Below are 12,612 nucleotides of genomic sequence, written 5' to 3' on the forward strand. Positions count from 1 at the left end.
TGTCCAGACATGAAAAATGGCCTTATTTCTTAGTCATTATTCATATTATACATATTATAAATGAGTTCTAAATTATTTCAACTCTGCTAAAACCCAAAAGACATCTAGAGGTCATCATGATGTAAAGTCTTCAATAACAAATCAATATAACAAAAAAAGTGTTTTTCTAAAAAAAACTTATCCTCGTGCAAGCATCTCTAATGACATGTAAGAGGGGCATGTTATAAGGAAGCCAGAAGACTTTGGAGTGTAAAAGATGAATATTTACTACTTTTTCTGCAGCATTTGCCTATTTTACAGTTATCCTTCTTTCAAAACAATCCTGACTATAAATGATAAGCAATAAGGAGTTGGCTCAGCAAACCAATTGTCATGGGTACCATAGGTAGGGTCTTTACCTCTTGAAGACTTCTGACTTAAGATTCCTCATATAATGTTCTTCACTTCAGCAAAGATGCTTTAATGATGAAAAATTATATATCTTTGGCTTTCAGGCTTCTCAGGTTTAAGACGACTTTTAATACAAGAGAGATAATTAAATGGTGGTAGACTGACACCTTCTTCAAAGTCATGGAAGCATATAAGTTTATGTAAGGTTGTATAACGTATGTATAGAAGTGATATAATATTCATATTTGACAGAATACCTTTCATTTTTTTCAGGTTGGTCATACCCAGTTGGTGCAATCGATAACCACTTTTCAAGTTTTGGAAACAAACCTGCAGCTGGCCTAGCCCCAGATTTTGGTTTCAAAGAGTGTAATTTTACCATCTCCTTTGCAATTTGTCTGTAAAATAAAAACAGGATGAAGACCGAAGTACAAATATGTAAAAAAAAAAGTAAACTAACAGAAGACATAGACATATAATTCTATTTTATATAAGAATAAAATTGCCAATGAGACACTACTCTCCACCAGAGACCAAATGATGTAGAAGTTAACAACTATAGGTCATAGTACAGCCTTCAACAATGTTCAAAACCCATACCACATAGTAAGCTATAAAAAAACCTCGAAATGACAAAAGTAATACAATTCAAAAGAGAAAACAAACAGCCTGATTGATGGTGCAATTTGAATTTGCACAACACATGTTTAAAGAATATACATGTAACCTTCATCAGTTTTAGAGAAAGTACTAGAGACACTCCCTCTTATTTGAAGAACTATTGATAATCTTTATATTCTCATGGTTGAGGCCAGTTATCTATTTCTTGCATGAACAGAATTCTCATATCACACGGGAAAGTGTGTGATACGAAAAAGTGATACGAAAAATACCTTAATTTGATTGGCTTAGTCAGCATCATGAAACTATATTGTGAAATTTCAATTGATTAATCGTTAGTTCATGGATAATTTTCAAAGGTCAACTATTTACCTGAGAATTTATTTATTGATAAATTTTATTACATTCTGAAGTGTACAAAAAGTTTTAAAATGTCTGATGTTGAAGTTTGATGCTGGACCAGGAAATATTATGTATTACTGGTATGTGCAAAAGACTAGATCAAAGGGTCATTGACTTTTGTATTTAACATGTTTAACACAAAGAGAATGTTTACCATAAGATAATTAGGTTTAACATGTTTAACACAAAGAGAATGTTTACCATAAGATAATTAGGTTTAACATGTTTAACACAAAGAGAATGTTTACCATAAGATAATTAGGTTCAAAAGGTTTAACACAAAGAGAATGTTTACCATAAGATAATTAGGTTTAACATGTTTAACACAAAGAGAATGTTTACCATAAGATAATTAGGTTTAACATGTTTAACACAAAGAGAATGTCACCATAAGATAATTAGGTTTAACATGTTTAACACAAAGAGAATGTTTACCATAAGATAATTAGGTTTAACATGTTTAACACAAAGAGAATGTTTACCATAAGATAATTAGGTTTAACATGTTTAACACAAAGAGAATGTCACCATAAGATAATTAGGTTTAACATGTTTAACACAAAGAGAATGTTTACCATAAGATAATTAGGTTTAACATGTTTAACACAAAGAGAATGTCACCATATGATAATTAGGTTTAACATGTTTAACACAAAGAGAATGTTTACCATAAGATAATTAGGTTTAACATGTTTAACACAAAGAGAATGTTTACCATAAGATAATTAGGTTTAACATGTTTAACACAAAGAGAATGTTTACCATAAGATAATTAGGTTTAACATGTTTAACACAAAGAGAATGTCACCATAAGATAATTAGGTTTAACATGTTTAACACAAAGAGAATGTCACCATAAAATAATTAGGTTTAACATGTTTAACACAAAGAGAATGTTTACCATAAGATAATTAGGTTTAACATGTTTAACACAAAGAGAATGTTTACCATAAGATAATTAGGTTTAACATGTTTAACACAAAGAGAATGTCACCATAAAATAATTAGGTTTAACATGTTTAACACAAAGAGAATGTTTACCATAAGATAATTAGGTTTAACATGTTTAACACAAAGAGAATGTCACCATAAGATAATTAGGTTTAACATGTTTAACACAAAGAGAATGTTAACCATAAGATAATTAGGTTTAACATGTTTAACACAAAGAGAATGTTTACCATAAGATAATTAGGTTTAACATGTTTAACACAAAGAGAATGTTAACCATAAAATAATTAGGTTTAACATGTTTAACAACTCGTAAGTATCTGATATCGCTTGTTATTAACTCTCGTTATTTAATTCAAATAGTAATAATAAACTTGTAATAGGCTCGTTTCATTATTATATTGAAATTAAATAACTTGAGTTGAAATCAAGCGATATCCAATTCTCACTTGTTATGAAACCTATAATCAGTCAGGGTTACTATATATATAGCTACTTGTACAAGTAATCTTTATTATAATGTTTGAATAATCTCCCCTTAATTTTCTCAAAAATTCACTTGTATAAGTAAATTTTTTTTACAATCCCACAAAAATTCTCAAGTTTTGAGATGTAAAAACATGCCTTTAATGGTTTTTCCCCGGGTACCGTTTCACAAAGCCTTCGTAAGTCTACGTGTCATCGTACGTTCATCGTAAATAAATTGTAGGTTATACAGCCGTTTCACAAAGCCGTCGTAAGTTAAAATGAGCGTAAATAATATGTAAATCCTGGGGTAACTTACTACAGCTATACCCAGTCGTATCTCGATCGTAGTTTTTCCGCGAATATGAATTAAACCATATCTAAGATGGCTTTATTCTCGATAAAGATGCCGCAAATGTTAGAAGACGAAGAAGAATCTTCAATATTAGAACCACACTTTCTTCGTTTGAACATTTTGAAAATGAAATGGATATTAAATCCAGATACAGACTGGATAGACACAGTATCAATGAAATAACATTGGCAATAGAACCAGATATAAAACATGATACAAATATGTCCCATGCACTTACTCCTGAAACGCAGGTTTTGTTAGCTTTGCACTACTCACTGGTTCTCCGGTAAAGCGCCCATTTTATGAAGCTGATTTGTCCCACCGTAACAAAGCAAAACTAACGACTTCCAAGTTATTTTAATTTGAATTGTTTTAGTGTAACAGATTTGCTTTTTTTCTTAGATCTACAAAAAAACACAAAAAAACTAACTGGATGTTTTTATATCAATATTAATGCAAGTAAATAATTTTAACCTGTTTTCTTTTTCAATATTAAAGATCTGAAACTTTTAATATTAATATAAATTTGATACAGAATTTAATACGATCAAACAATTATGCAAGTAGTCATAAAAATTGCTCTGCCTTATGAGTTTAATAAACCATATGCACAGGGAGAGAAGCTTTTAAATACTTTGAATGGGGTGTGGGTGGGTTTTACATTTCTGTATTCTGTAATTCTTTAGGCCATTTTTCTCTATTCAGTAAGAAATATGCTTATTCTGTAAATTCTTGTGTTCAGACCGTGCATATGAAAATTTCCTGTTGTATCATGATTTTGACATGATAAGATCTTTATGTCTGTATCAACGACATATAAATATTTGAATCTACATTTTAAATTGATACAAAAAATCAAAATTCTCTGATCTATAGATTTTCATAAATGGAGTCTAAAATATATCCATAATAAATGCACTGTATCAAATGCATATATGAGAACAACTACTTATAAACTGCTACGCATCGCATACTATGTATAGAGACATGCATCATAAATCTAAGTTATAAGACAAATTAAAAAAAAGCTTTTTTTGACAAATTTTATACTAACTTCATTTTAACAAGTTTAAATTACATTTTCTAAAATAGAGCTAAGAACTGTTTGTAATGTTGTAAATTTAATTCGTTTGAAATTTTAATTCAAATATGCTGTTGAAGATTACTAAGTGCCAATAGAATACAATAATTTTGTATTTTATAAATTAGTGTCTTCGATAATGAAAAATTCGTCATCGAACAGTCTCATTATCATGTCGGTATTCGAAATGACTCGTTTCATTGTTATTACAAAAAATAGGTCATAATAACATGACAGAGTTTTTTTTGCTTCAGAATGTTCTAGATAAATATACAAAAAGCAAAGTTTGGACAATGTACCCTCATAAGCCTGGAAGTGGCTAGTCACATATAGTTAACGACGTTTTTCTCACAATGATGTTCTACCTCCATAAGCCTGGAAATGTTGTGGTGGGTCACATATAATCAATCCTTCTGACTTCATAAATTTTGTTAGAGAGTCGGCTGAATTAAGACGTTATATGATGAAAATCAATTAATTTCCTTCCGTGAAAATGCATCGCATGTACAATAGAAATGAATCGCTCCTACAGTAAAAATGAAAGTCTAGTATCATAATTGACAGTAAACATGAATCACATAACAAAAACAGCATAGTGGAATTTAATTCAATATCAACAAGCTGAATAACAAAACCTGTTTTAAGTTATACAACATTAGTAATTATGTTAAAAGGTACACTTTTCTGCAAATGAAACTTAACTGCTGCTTTTAAATCTCTTGCACGCTCTGTTCGTAAACTATTCTTAATATCTATCTATTTGTGTATCAATTTTACACCTGGATGGCTGTAGGCGCGATGAAAACCCGTCCACATCTCATACCTATATCATGAATTTATAAAAACAGTACACATTATATCTTATTTCTTATTCTATTCAAAAATCATGAATTTGTCGTCTGTTTATTTATCATTCTACATTAGAAATTCATAACGGATACAGTGAAAATGGAATTTCAGGAGTCACACATTATATACACTGGTTTTGTTTATTTTTATTGGACTTTCTTTTAATTCTTTTTCAACGACAACGCATGCAACTTCTTATTTCTTGTTTGAAAATTCTTCTCTTGGTCATAAATCTGCATGAAATATTTGCCACTGTAGGTTCAGAAAACAGCAATCAATCAATCATATCTCCTCTAAAATTGCAGTACTATAATAACTTTAGACATTATCAAATAATTGTTAAAAAATTCGTTTAATCCTTTGATCAGATATAAACACGTCTCGTCACTCTCCTATTATTTCAAATTTCCGATCCAAAGAAAAAAAGTATTATTGAATATCAAAGGAAGTAACCCATCAAAGATACAAGGCTTGTGTTTCGACTACAAATGAAAAACATACTAACACACCCACTCACCTGATTCGCTTGTCCTCACAAATATAAAAGTTCAAAATATAAAAACAATTATATACAAAATAAAGGATATTATAATAAGGTCACCCCAGATACCGCACAAATGCCAAGGCAATGAACGAGAACCCGGAAAGGACATACTTGGATTCCAAACCGATACCGCCAAATGCCCAGCTGTATTCCTGGTATAGGAAAGCCGAAAATCCTACAATAAAGCATCTCGGAAAGAAACTACCGATCCATTAGGGGAACAACAGCTAAAACCCTCAGACATCAAATAGATTGGTCTGATAGTTTCCCACATGGAAACTACTAATGGATTCCATCTGACCACATGTCTCAAACAAACCTGAAAATATCTGCAGAAACTTTCCTCAACAAAAAAATATAATCCAAAACATAAAATATAAGATGTAAGGATAACAATACTTATCCATGAAACCAATTATGCAAAACAATTTCAATGATGTTGAAGGATTCTCTCTGCAAACATTTTCACGTCCGCTCTCATCGGCATGCTCGACTCATCGATCTGTGAAAGAAGAGTGTGCCATATTCCGATGTAAATAAACTACGATTCACACCTCCTGTTTACAGCTAGAGTTCCGTTTTACGATACACTTACGATGATACACAGTGCGTAACTTGCGATCAACTAAGTAGTCCTTTACGATGCCTTTGTGAAACACACGTAACGGGAACGTAGAACCACACATAAACAGATCGTAAAATGATACGATGATCGTAAGTTAAGAAGGCTTTGTGAAACGGTGGCCAGGTTAGCTCATAATTTTTTATTAGAGTTCAATTTTTCATCTCATTAATTCAACAAAGAAACTGATTGCGCAAAGATCTTTAAGTATTTGCGCAAGGCCTTCAAAAATTGCTCCTTGGGGCTTGTAAATGAGCAGTGTTCTGAAGATAACAGACAAATGAGATTTTCATTGTCCATGAAATTACACTTAAATGATTAGTTAAGACATCTGCAAAGGACAGACAATTTAAAATTCTATTAGAGCAAAGAAGTCCTAAGAATTTAAGAAAAGAAGATAGGATGACTTTTTCACTTATATAAGTAAAAAAGTCTGAATGTCTAAGGGACATAACTAAGCCCATTTTTTTTACCTATACAAGTAAATAAAATACACTTGTATAAGTATCCTACAAATTTACTTATATAAGTATATTAATATTACTTCTTCAAGTAAATAATCAAAGTACTGAAGTACTGAACATCGGATGACCGCAAGTTCTTGTGGATTGTCAAAAGCACTTGTCACAGAAAAAAATCACATCTCTATACCTGAAACTGAGGTTAATGTACAGAGATGTATTTTTTTTCTGAGACAATTTTGTGCGTGGATGATGAATAAATGACAGGAAATTCAACCTCACCGTAATAACTATTATATTGTAGTGATACAAATCAGTATACACTAGTTTGTTGTTATATATTATATTAATATAACAGTTATATGTATATATAATTTTCATCCATTTGTATATCATTCTATTCTACTATTCTAATAAGAGTGCAGTGCAAGGTGGACACTCTTCTGTAAAAATTTGATTTTTCTAAAAGATTGGATATGAGTAGGCATTCATATTTTCCCGCAAAAACAATCTTCCATGCAGAGTTACCAGTCCTTGCCGGGATTGTTGCAAAATGTTCTTGAGATATTCTTCCGCATGCTTTACCATATCGATGATTTTTTACTTATATATATATATCTAACTACAAAACATTTTCATATTATCAATTTATGTTCTAAACAAAAATATTGTTATCAGTATTCATTGAAGAGATGTATTTATAACAAACGATAAGGAATGTTATTTTGCACTCGTTAATATCCGCGTATTTATCATGTTTATAGATCGATTACAAACCCAAAAAAAACCCAAAAAGTTACGTAATGGAAATCTAGGCGATTGCCATCACGGTCAGCGTGATGTAAAAATTACTTGTACAAGTAGTACCCCTGACTGATAATTATTATACCTGTTTACTGCATATATGTTTTTCATAATTTCGGAAAATAGATATATATATGTTGCATGCATGTTTTGGACATATATTGGAAGTTCAAATGATTAAAAAAAAAGTGATATAGTGGGAATTGTGAAAGCTTTAAAACATACAACATGTACAAAGTCTCCGACTACTCACACCCTGTATCTTCTAACTGATTCTGGGTCTAATGTTTCTCCTGGAGAGAATCCATAAGCCACACCATTATTAAACACAGCATAAAGAGGTGGACACAGCCCATGCTCTGACAGAAATATAATATTATTTTTCTCTGTATCTCTATCTATAATCAGATCTGTATTAGCACCATATATTCTTATTAGCACCACATCGCTTCCAAATCCCTTGTCTGCTTCATAACATCCAATCAATTTGTTAGTTATACCTTCAGTGAAATGCTGAAATTACATGAACACAGTTATTCTATAAAGGTGATTTACAAGGTCAATCAAATTATTTCATTTTTTTTTTATATTTCACAAATAGCTTGAAGCCACAGAAGTGTAAAAGTTTAAAGGAGTAAAATGTTTGTACTGTGTTGATATTTTCATTTGTAAAGCATGTAAAATATACGTCTACGTTTTAGGCAGAGAAATTGCCAGTAGCTACACCTGACCCTATATATGTAACTAAAAAATAAATAATGTAGAAATTTGGAAAAAAGTATTGCGCAATATAAGAACACCACGAGTTGATATTTTTTCTCCATCAAGCCCATACGGACACCAAAAGTTGCACATAATTGAAATGTTTCAAAACTTGTTGGAATCTTTACTTTGACTTGAGTTAAAACTTTCTTAAAAATGTGCATTTTTCTGATGCAGAAAATAATATTAAAAGAAGAATTAAACTTGTTTCATCTCAAAATGCAATAGCCATTTACATTGTAGCACCTACTACCACGACCACATCTGCAAGTGTCTTTTGCCTTTACAAGCTGTAACACTGAAGCATATCTCACATCTCCTTTTATTCATAATCAAGTCATCGCAAGTGTTTATGAAAATGAGATTCAAGAGGTAAATGTTATACAATGTACCTGATCACACAATAATTCTTTCTGTAAAGTCTGCAGCTGCTTTATAAAAACAGGGAAAACTTTTTAAAAATCGACAATAAATATAATAGATGGCATATATTCTACTAAAATTTTATAAAAAAATACTGGTAATCCACAGTTAGATCAATAATGAAAATTAAATATGTGTAATTCAGCAGATAGAATTTTGATTAATTAGCTGAGAATCTATCAGGATTATAAAATAGTGTTACAGTCAGTCCAGCATGATACAACTACAATATGTTGACACAGTAATGTTGAATAATCAGTCAGGGGGCATAATTAAAAAACAGTTATGTCTTAAATTAACTGAAAAGAATTTTTAAATATTTTTTTAAACTAATACATTGGGTAAAAAGTATGTTAAACCACTTAACAATTTTGAAATTCAAGGGGTTTAAATCTCCTATCATTATTTTGAGATAACTGATACCAGTACAGTTGTAATGACAATTTTATAATGGATAGTTCTAGATTATATTATATTTCATATGTATTTTTCAATAAAATATTCACACCTGTTTTATCTAAAATTAGTAGGGATATTAACTCAGTGAATAATTGCTAATCAAGTACTCATTATTTTTACTGAACAACTTGAGTATACATGGAATACTTGAGTACTCACTTGAAAAATAAAAAAATTACAAAATGGGAACTATATTTTACATATTTTAGGCCATGCAAGAAGTTGTCTGGCTTGATAATAGTAAAAACAAACATATTAAATTGGATGGACTCATTCTTAATACAGTGGACACAATGTGTAGTATGAATGGTTGCAATTCAAAAACAACACCAGTCCTCTCAAGTGTCCTGCAAGGCACTGTTTTGGGTCCGATATTATTTCCTGTACACATCAACGATATCTTAATGAATATTACATCAGATACCAGACTATTTGCCAATGACTGTGTTTGCTAGAAGAACACAGAGAAGGTTAGTACTTCTGCATATAGGACTAAACAATAAAGCTCATATACCAACAGTCAGGGGTACTACTTGTACAAGTAATTTTTATTTACTTGAAGAAGTAATATTAATATACTTATATAAGTAAATTTGTAGGATACTTATACAAGTGTATTTTATTTACTTGTACATGTTGTATAGGTAAAAAAAAAAATTGGCTTATTAATGTCCCTTAGACATTCAGATTTTTTTACTTATATAAGTGAAAAAAGTCATCCTATCTTCTTTTCTTGAATTCTTAGGACTTCTTTGCTCTAATTGAATTTTAAATTGTCTGTCCTTTGCAGATGTCTTAACTAATCATTTAAGTGTAATTTCATGGACAATGAAAATCTCATTTGTCTGTTATCTTCAGAACACTGCTCATTTACAAGCCCCCAAGGAGCAATTTTTGAAGGCCTTTGGCAAATACTTAAGATCTTTGCCCAATCAGTTTCTTTAAGGTTGCATCAAGTGAACCAACACCTTGTAACGGTACAGGCTGGTAGAGAGCAATCAGGATGGATACCCGGAGGTATGCTGCGGTTGTCTTAAAACCTCAGGAAAATAATGCTACACAAAGACAACAACATCGTAGTTTAATACTGCAAGGAAAATCTTTATAATGGTCTACATGTTTCTCCACTTACGGTGGTGTCTTCAGGACAATTTAAACATAGAAAACAAATACTGAAGTACATAAAATGCGGTGCATATGGGGTTACAAAGGTTAACAAGACGTAACGTCACAATAATTGATTTGACAACGTTAAAAATGAAAGTGAAAGTAAAAGTTAATAATGAATTGTCAGTGTCTTTTCCAAAATGGACAACACCTCACAGGACATTCCTTACCATTCCAAAAGGCTTCACTCGGAAAGAGGTACTACTTCCAATTGCGTCGGGAATGTTGTAAGATGTATGATAGTCGCACATGTAGGGCATGGTGGAAGTTGTGGTGAATTTGTTACATTTCAAAACTTGAGAATTTTTGTGGGATTGTATAAAAAATTTACTTATACAAGTGAATTTTGTAGAAAATTAAGGGGAGATTATTCAAACATTATAATTAACTTATATAAGTATATTTTTTTTACTTCTTCAAGTAAATAAAGATTAATTGTACAAGTAGTACCCCTGACTGACCAACAGAGCAATTGAAAAAACCTAGAAGAATCACCAAATCCATGCATGAACATCATTTCCTCAGACTGCAAACCAACCAGACTCACTCAAATTCAGCTTTATCCGAATACCAATAAGGACTAGAACTCAATACCACCGGACATTGTCATACCTGCCAACTCTCACGATTTAGACCCCTTGTCACGATTGAACGATCATGATCGTGAAAAAAGTCTAAAACACGATTTTATGAAATTCTACACGAAAACACTGATTGTTCCCGATTTTGAACTTTTCCCAAGGGAGAAAGTAGTGGTCAGTCTATCAAAATCTTTGTTTCTCATGATCAAGATAATTTGATGAGCCAATCGAAATTGTTGTTTCTCATGATTATTGGGAATTGCAAACAAGCAAAAATTGGAATTGTTTGGTACTTTTTAGTTGTATACCTCAGTCTGTATGTCAGAATTATAAAAAAATCATGATTATGGCAGATGAATTTTCATCTGCAAGCAGGTTCTTATACATGTAGCTTAAGAAGAAATGCATGGCTGATTGGCAAAAAGCGCTACCATAAACATAATAAATAGTTAGCTTATGGACATAACACTTATTGTAACAGATCATACAGTGTTGTTATTTGTGTTATTAAATTATCAAATCATTTAAAGTACAGTGTACTGTCTTTTATTTTTCACAATAATTGGAATCAGATAAATGTTCTTCTAAATCCTGTTTATTGTCAATATTTTTAAATTGGAAAAGTCAACAGTCACTTTAATATTTCCTGGTATTCTAGTTACATGTTCATCTTTTCTACACAATAATATAAGTACAAGAAGTCTGAATCATGCAAATAAAAATATAAGCTCCATCATCATCAGTATACCATATTTGAAAAAAATATATGATACTTAATCCAGAATACAAAACATCGTGCACAAAAATCGTCTCAAGAAATTGTAACCTTTGAAATTGTTGTCACACTAAAAACCCTATGGGAATTTTCAAAAGTTGTCAGGTATGCATTTTCAACAAGATAGATCTTCAACAGACCAAGTCAGATCATTCGCAGATATTGTTAGGGAGGGGGTATTTGGACTGATCGTTTTGTGATGGACGTATGGTGTACAAATGTCCATCCGATGTGTCAACGTTCCATATCAAGAACATCATGAACATGATCAGATCAACCCAATGGAGAGTCGTCACAACCTACAGCTGTACCATAGATGTTTTTGTGTTAGAAACATGTGCCAGAAGACTGTTATTAGAATTAAATTGTGTGTTAAGTATCAAATACACAATAAAGAACGCAAACTAGTCGGCTGGCACACATTTTCAACCCCAAAAATATCTATGATATGAGAGCCGGTGTCCCGAAACCTGATAAAGAGAAAGGTCAACGAACTTCAGATGAGTGCAAACTAGCTGCATAAAAGCGACAAAATAAATGGTGACAACTGCTTACAAACCTTAAATTTGATGTTGTCTGCTTTCCATTGTGGTCGTATTACATCTAAAATAGATGTTGCACTCTTTTCTATATTGTTTTCATCAAGACTGATATTCAGCTGTTCATGTTGTCGTGCCATGATTGTAAACCACAAAGTCAAATTGGTTCAAACATGAATATCCGAATATAAAAGTATCTATTCGTCCAGAATTTTATACCTTTTGACGTCAGTATTAGATGATCTCAGGCGAGGATTTGTATAGTCTTACTATACAAATCCTTGTCTCAGGTCATCTAATACTTTAATACCTTAAAGGCAATGGCTATTTTTTAATATGTGGTGTGTATTTTATGGATTGT

The 12,612-nt window shown here is 31.4% G+C and overlaps 1 protein-coding gene across 1 annotated transcript in view; it reads right to left on the minus strand.

The window, feature by feature from the left end:
* Positions 1-12,394, minus strand: part of LOC127705302 (ethanolamine kinase 1-like) — a 28,515-nt gene extending 16,121 nt beyond the window's left edge. Inside the window, exons 1-3 of the mRNA XM_052209622.1 lie at positions 12,272-12,394; positions 7,799-8,058; positions 648-788 (exon numbers count right to left, since the gene is read on the minus strand). Coding sequence (XP_052065582.1) covers positions 648-788; positions 7,799-8,058; positions 12,272-12,391 — 521 coding nt within the window. The 5' untranslated portion in view covers positions 12,392-12,394. The remainder of the gene's footprint in view (positions 1-647; positions 789-7,798; positions 8,059-12,271) is intronic.
* Positions 12,395-12,612: the final 218 nt, after the last annotated feature.

The sequence above is a fragment of the Mytilus californianus genome, unplaced genomic scaffold, assembly GCF_021869535.1.
Source record: "Mytilus californianus isolate M0D057914Y unplaced genomic scaffold, xbMytCali1.0.p SCAF_6, whole genome shotgun sequence".
NCBI classification, from domain to species: Eukaryota; Metazoa; Mollusca; class Bivalvia; order Mytilida; family Mytilidae; genus Mytilus; species Mytilus californianus.